This window comes from Triticum aestivum, chromosome 2B (assembly GCF_018294505.1).
Source record: "Triticum aestivum cultivar Chinese Spring chromosome 2B, IWGSC CS RefSeq v2.1, whole genome shotgun sequence".
Taxonomy (NCBI): domain Eukaryota; kingdom Viridiplantae; phylum Streptophyta; class Magnoliopsida; order Poales; family Poaceae; genus Triticum; species Triticum aestivum.
The window spans coordinates 85,691,993-85,699,044 of NC_057798.1; the positions used below are offsets into that span (position 1 = coordinate 85,691,993).

At 48.1% G+C, this 7,052-nt stretch overlaps 1 protein-coding gene across 1 annotated transcript; it reads right to left on the reverse strand.

The window, feature by feature from the left end:
• Positions 1–5,245: 5,245 nt before the first annotated feature.
• LOC123040571 (calmodulin-binding protein 25) lies at positions 5,246–6,260 on the reverse strand. The gene has a single exon (XM_044463374.1). It carries the CDS (start codon positions 6,121–6,123, stop codon positions 5,392–5,394), a length of 732 nt encoding a protein of 243 aa, XP_044319309.1. The 5' UTR covers positions 6,124–6,260; the 3' UTR covers positions 5,246–5,391.
• Positions 6,261–7,052: the final 792 nt, after the last annotated feature.

Here is a 7,052-nt window from a genome sequence, read left to right on the forward strand (position 1 = left end):
CTATGCCGGCGGCCGGCCCGATCTACACTACATGTCCTACCGCGGCCTGGACACCTTTCAGCTATTTAAAATGTTTACTCATGTGTTTGGACAAAAGAGCTTTAGCGCAGGACCTCTTCTAAACGCTATAGCTTGCAGGCTATTTAAAACCATGCTTAAATTCCTTGGCTTTACTTTTATCCTTTGCTGTTAGAGTGATTCCATTAAACAACTTCAATTCACTGCGAAAAATGATTTCTTTTTTCTACTCCTCAAAAAAAGAGGATTCTTAAATTTTATATCGACGAATGTTTACTTGGTTTATGCTCTAGTTTGTGCCGCAAACTTGAATAGTTTTTTTATTGACAACAATGTTCGAATTCAGATTTCACTATACATGTTTGCTTCTAAGATTCATTTTTAATGCATCCGTATTTAGCACTGAGACTGAGATTGTACTACTCCCTCTGTACAGAAATACAGTGATCTAAACGCTCTTATATTTCTTTATCGACTGCAACATGAAAACACCGAGTAAATGTGTGGTAGCCTACATATTTTGGGAGTAATGGAATCTCTACTCTATTGTGACTTTATGAGTGAGAAATCCATGAAAATAGCTAATCTGGGGATTCAAAAATGAAACTGTATGTTCACTCTTTTCCTTTTCCCCTCTGAAACTGCATGTTCATCATTCCAGTGGGCAAGAGCAAGACCTGAAATTTGTCAATAGAAAGAGCTTGATGTTTTCTTCTCCTCAAAAAAAGGGTGTTCTTAAATTTTATATGGACGAGTGTTTGTTTGGTTTATGCTCTAGTTTGTGCCGCAAACTTGAATAGTTTGTTCGGAGATTCATTTTTAATGTCTTCGTATTCAGCACTGAGTCTGAGATTATACCATTTGTACTTAACTGCTGCCATCAACTGCCATAGCCTTGGGGCTACATATTTTGGGAGTACTGGAATTTCTACTCTATTGTGACTGAGATAATCTTGTGTCAAACTGCCCAGAATTCAGATTGGCAACTAAGAGCCCAATGGTTACTTCATGTTTCAGGATTAGCTTTCGTTGATTATCTTTTGATGATTTTATCCGGGGGAGCATATTTTTGAAAACTGTGGTCTCCTTATAAAAGCTTTAACTTTGTAAATATACCGTTTTGTATGTTTGATATTAGAGTACTTGATCTTATTTCTGTTTCAATCTGTCCATTCTCTTATGAACAAAACTGATGTTGATGGTTTGTGCCTTGATGCGTTGATCTTATTTTTGTTTCTGCAAAAAAAAAAGACATGCTAATTTTACGAAACCTGCCTATTGTCCCACTTTTGCTAAAGCCAGTGTTGACGATATCCTTCATGAGCATGACTTATATTCCTTGGCTTTACTTTTATCCTTTGCTGGAGTGAATCCATTGAGGAACTTCCATTCACTATTCTGCAAAGTATTCTTTTTGTTACTTTTTCCTAAGTTATTTGATCGAACTTCCTGTATTTTTCAAAATTAAGTGTACCTTTCCAACATTCTTGTTTTTCTCCAAAGGGCGACAAAAACCATGCCACCTAGTAGTTTCTAATGTCAGTATTACGCAGTACCACACAGTAGGATAGTGCAGAATATGGCTTATTTTTCATCTTGATATAGGGAAATTTGGTCCAGTTCTTCGTTGTCTTGGTGATGCCCAACCATCGAACCTGAAACCCCGACCAGAGAGCCTTGTTATAGCAGATATCATTTCAAAGTTTCCATAAAGAAAACATAATTGCAGCATGAAAGGCGCTATTGACTTTGTGAGAATTGCCACTTAACTACACTTCAGCAACACTCATAAAATTAGTCCCAAACGGAGGACCGGTAATATGGTCAACTTCCCTCCTACAGCCAAATAACACTTGTTGCACACATTCAGGCTTTGAACAAAAAATACAGGAATAGTTATCATACTATCATCTCATGGCCTGGATTAATTCCCTGTATGCACTCACATAGAACAACTGCATGTACGAACATACTACGAAGCTGGGATTTAGCCCGAATCAGCAAACCAAGCATTTAGCCACTCATTTTATTAACAAGCACCAGGAACAGGTGAACATGTTTGGGACGTCAAAGTTCCTTTGAAAATAAAAGTGTTTATGTGGTTTGTCCATAAACAAGTAATTTTAACTAAGGATAACTTGATGAAGCGTAATTGGACATGACCTACTAGGTGTAGTTTCTGCGATCGGGATGAGACTATTAAACACCTCTTTTTTGATTGCCCGCTGGCCAAGGTACTTTGGCAGACGGTCCACATTGCTTTTAATATCAAACCCCCCAATTCTGTTTATGCGTTATTTGGGACATGGCTACATGGGATTGAGCCTAACTTAGCGAGACATATTCGGGTTGGGGCTTGTGCTTTGCTGTGGACTATCTGGAATTGCAGAAATGATTTGGTCTTTAACAGAATATCATGTATACATTTTTTGCAGGTTTTATTCCGGACTACGGCACTGATCCGTTCGTGGTTGCCACTCACCCAGACGGAGGCCAGGGAGCATTTGGTTACTGGGTCTGTCCGCTGGGAGATGGTAGCTCGGGATATCTTCAACCGGTTTGGATGGCGGTCATGTAATAGGATAGGCATTTAGCATTCCTATCTAATTTACCCAGCCGGTTGTGGCATCTTGATTTGGCTAGTTGTTGTTTCTAGCCTCTTTTGGCTCTGTGTGAGCTTTTTCTGTTTTTCTAGAACCTTTGGAACCATGTTGGAACTACTTTATTTTGTTAATAAGAGGGCCGTATGCATCGTTCCGATGCAGAGGCCGGGGTTCTCCCCCTTTTCGAAAAAAAAATGCAGGAAGAGTGACCGACTTATCGTTATTGAACATATATGAAGAGAAAGTATTTCCCAAGAGCCAGAGACTAGTTAGACAGTTCAGGTGCCGTAATGCGAGGAAAGTATTCAAATATAGCCAGCGTATCCTTTTGAGGAACATTTACAGGATTAGAATGGCAAATATCTAGTTACAATCTTTTGATGGGCATTTTTCAGAGCGCCATCTTCGGCTCTTTGCAGTCTCAGAAATTCAAATTGCCGATAGTAGTGTTAGAAAATCTTTATGTTAGGCTCATCTCTTAATTGGGAGTGGCTAGTTAAAAAGAACCCTCCCTTGCTGTAGAACGGTGGTAATGAAGTACCCCTCTTTCATGTCAAGTTTTTGTACTGTTTTTCTTTTCTCTAGCTATATCTAATATATAGTCCAGTATGTGTTTGGACCGAACAGCTTCAGTTCTTTGACAGATTTGACGGACCAAGAACTTTCTTCAGATGCTTGTGCATTGTTGAGTGCTTCCCCAGATATCCTGCATTTCTCAGCAGGCAGTTCGGCAGCCAGCAGTTTCTTGTGTAGTATTGTTGAGTGTCAGAACTTTGGGTTTTACGCATCTGTATCGAGCTCATCAGCTTGGTCCAAACTTTACAGAAGAAATAGTTGAGCACCACTTACAGTGTATTGCATTGCATGTCATGTACGTAATGCTTCCTCTGGTTTGGAGGTGAGCGTATTTTGTAAATGTTCAGGTATTGCATGTCATACACATACAATGCTTTCTCTGATCGATAGGGGATTCCTGCAATCTGGATAAGTAAGTCGATACGCTTCAGGTAACGCAAGATCAAATCTTCTTGGTCACGGATGAATCTGCTAGATTAGCTGGTAAGATCTACTCGTAGCATATAAGTTTTGCAAGTACAGTTACATAGGAAGCAGCTTATATTATGTATAGCTCCAGACGTGCTGAACCTCTGCAGCTAAGCCAAGATGTCCTGACAGCTAAAACACGTTGGTGGTTGCAGTAACACTGTGATGGATTTTAACTGTCGTTCAGTTCCAGAGCACTGAACATCAAGCGGCGACCAAACAAGATGCTCTAGCAGTTTGCAGTTTCCAGTTTGCTTGGTCCTTGAAACTGAAACTGAATTCGGTTTTGCTCTTTTATCGGTGCCTGAAAGCAAATTCGCCCCTGGCAGGTCCCGGTTGTAAGTGATTATATGTGCACAAGCGAGGCCTTGGTGGAGCCCTGAAGCACAGTTCCGACTTGTTACAACGATTCAAGTTTGCTTCCAAACTGTAAAACTCTGCCCCCGATCGAGAAACTGTTAATACCGCAATCTCCGAACCTGCAAATTGCTTGGTCGGTGCTGGCGCATCCCGACTCCTACTGGGATCGTATGCTAGTAACATCATTGGCCGGCATGGGTTAGATTGGTACGTAAAATGTTTTGGACGTACGGGATTCATCGATCTCGCCGTCACCGTCAGTGGAGCCCAACACAATTTCTATCGATGGAAAAGCTAAGGCCTCCTTTGGTTTAGAGGAATTTCATAGGAATTTTAGAGGATAGGATTTTTATAGGATTTTTTCCTATAGAGCCCTTTGGTTCATAGGAATAGATTCCTATTCCTACATAGGATTGGTTCCTATCCTTCACATTTCATAGGAAAATAAAAATGAGCCTAGACTCAATGAAAAAAATTCCTTTGATGTCAACCAAATGACATCTCGTTTCCTATTCCTACTCATAAGATTTGAGATACATGCCATCTCATTTCCTACAAAATTCCTATTCCTATAATAATCCTATCCTATGAACCAAAAGAGGCCTAAAAGGGAAGGGGAAAGAGGCCGGCCGCCATCACAATCCCTAAATTTTGATTGGTACGCCAGTGGTCAGTGGAGCTCAAATCAAATCTTCACAGTGAACGAACAACAAAAGAAAAAGAAAGGCTAAATAAAAAAGGCAAAAGCCGCCATGATGTTTTTGGATCTCTCAAACCAAACCAAATCTCGACAGTCCACTACGAGCAGCTCACACCATCTGCGACCGGCCGGGCCGGGTCCCGTACGTACGTCGGTGCGTGTCGTCGGGCGGCGAGTGCGGTGCGAGCCGAATAAATCGGCACGGCGGACCGGGTCGCCCGTCTTTGCCCGGCTGCTTTCTAGAAGCTGGAAGCCTAGAACGATACTGGAACGGCACGAGTGACAGCTCTGCTTTTCAGCACGAAAACGTACGTACGGACCAGAAGCCAGGGCAGGTCCCCTTCTACCCACAGTAGTAGTCGTCCAACTACGTACACGTAGCTCCAGTCCAGACCGCGACACATGTGCCGCTGGTCGATTACGGTGCTGTACGTTAGCCCGACAGTTTTTTTTTTGGTGTTTTCCTTTCCCCTGGCTGGATGGCTGGGATGGATGATAGATAGATCAAGCGACTAAAAAGTGGAAAAATACATACATTAATTAGGGACCGGGCAAAAGAACTATTACAGGAGCTGTAAGTAATGAGAAATCTACGGCGGTCCTGGGCTCCTGGCCTACTCTCATGGTTAATAATGCATGGAAAACACGGAGCTCGATCGGCTAGAGCTACAGCAGCTGGCTGCTCTCGTACATGACGCTCCACGAGTCCAGCGTCGGGTAGCACGGCTGTTGCTGCTGCACCAGCTGCTGCTGGTGGTGGCGATGGAGCGCGGCCGCGTCGGCGTCCGACGGCAGCCGCAGCGCGTCCCCGAACGGGTGGCAGTCCAGCAGCGCCGCGGCGGAGGACGCGTCGAACGATGCGTGCAGGACGCTGCCGTCGTCGGTGCCCGGCTCGGACTGGACGCCGGTAACGTGCTGCACCATGAGCCGGAAGTTGGCGGGGTCGGTGCTGATGTACGTGGTGGGCGCGCGCTTCGACGCCCGCGCGCGCCGCTTCCCGGCACGCCCCGCGCCCGCCGCGTTGGGCCCCAGGCCCGCACGCCTCTTGTTCGCCGCGGCGCCCACGGCGACGGGGGTGGACGGCGGCCGCGGGGCCGCGTCCGACGCGACCAGCACGGAGTCGCAGGCGAGCGAACCCGTGGGCGGCGCGGACGTGGAGGCGAACCAGTTGCTGCCGCCGGTGCCGCAGGGGAAGTCCGCGAGGAGGGACGACGAGGAGAGCGCGGAGTTGGAGGGCGAGGATGCGGCCGGCGAGTAGTCGTACTCGTACTCGGGCATGGCGGAGAAGTTGAGCGCGCGCGCGAGGGCGGCGTCGGTGTAGTAGGCCGGGCCGAGCGAGGAGGACGCCGAGAGGAACGGCGCTTGCGGCGGCGGCGCCAGGCACGACATGGCGTCCATGATGATGATGATCAGCGAGGACTGAAGCACGTTCAAAGTTTGTAGGCCGGCGTGCGTGGTGCAGCTCGTGTGAGTGCAGTACAGGAGGAGGAAGAGGCTCTGCGGTGCGTTTGGGAAGGGAAGCTGGGAAGGTGGGCTGTTGGGGGAGTGGGAATGGGGGAGCGAGGTAGGTGTATATAGGCGGGAAAACGCGTCGGCATCGGCATCGGCGGTGTCGGCGTGCTCGGGGGGTGGCGGGGCCGCGCGCGCGGCCTCGGCATGTCCCGGTGTCGGACTCCACCGCCACCCGCGGGGCCCTCCGTCCCTGTGCCACATCGAGCTGGAGTCAACCCAACCCAACCCCCGTCTACGCACACAGGGCGGAACCATGTGGCCTGCGCCGCGAGCCGGCACGCGCCATGCGTGCGAGCCCGGACGGGCGCCCGGCGGTGGCACGCACGCACGCACGTTCGCTGCGCAGCGCAGCGCAGGGCACAACATCTCAAGCGCGCGGCGTACAGACGGGGCTCGACCGATCGGCGCCGGCGAGTGGCGCGCACGTTCGGCGCGGAGCAAGCCCAACGGCCGCAAAGCATGCGGCTGACTGCCCATGCCGCGCTTTTCGCTAACCCCGTACGGACGTATGTACGTGCGTTGTGTTCGAGCAGTGACCGAATGATGGGCTTGACGGTGCGCGGCACGCGGTAGGCCGCCATGGCCATGCCTCCGCTGACTGACTGCTGCTACCAACCCGTCCCGTCCCAGCCGTACAGGAGACGGGTCGACCTCGTCCCCCTCGTGTACGGCACGGGCAGCCGCTCCTGAGATTCCGACGGGCTGTCGGTCAGACTGATGCGCACATACACACTATGCCGCCCACTGCTTTGCTTAACATTATCACGAACTTCTCAACAAAAGTAAAAAAATCAAACAGTACGTACTACTGTGTG

Bases quoted from the DNA above. Each gene is read 5' to 3' on its own strand.
- LOC123040571 (XM_044463374.1), bottom strand. From the start codon at position 6,123: ATGGACGCCATGTCGTGCCTGGCGCCGCCGCCGCAAGCGCCGTTCCTC.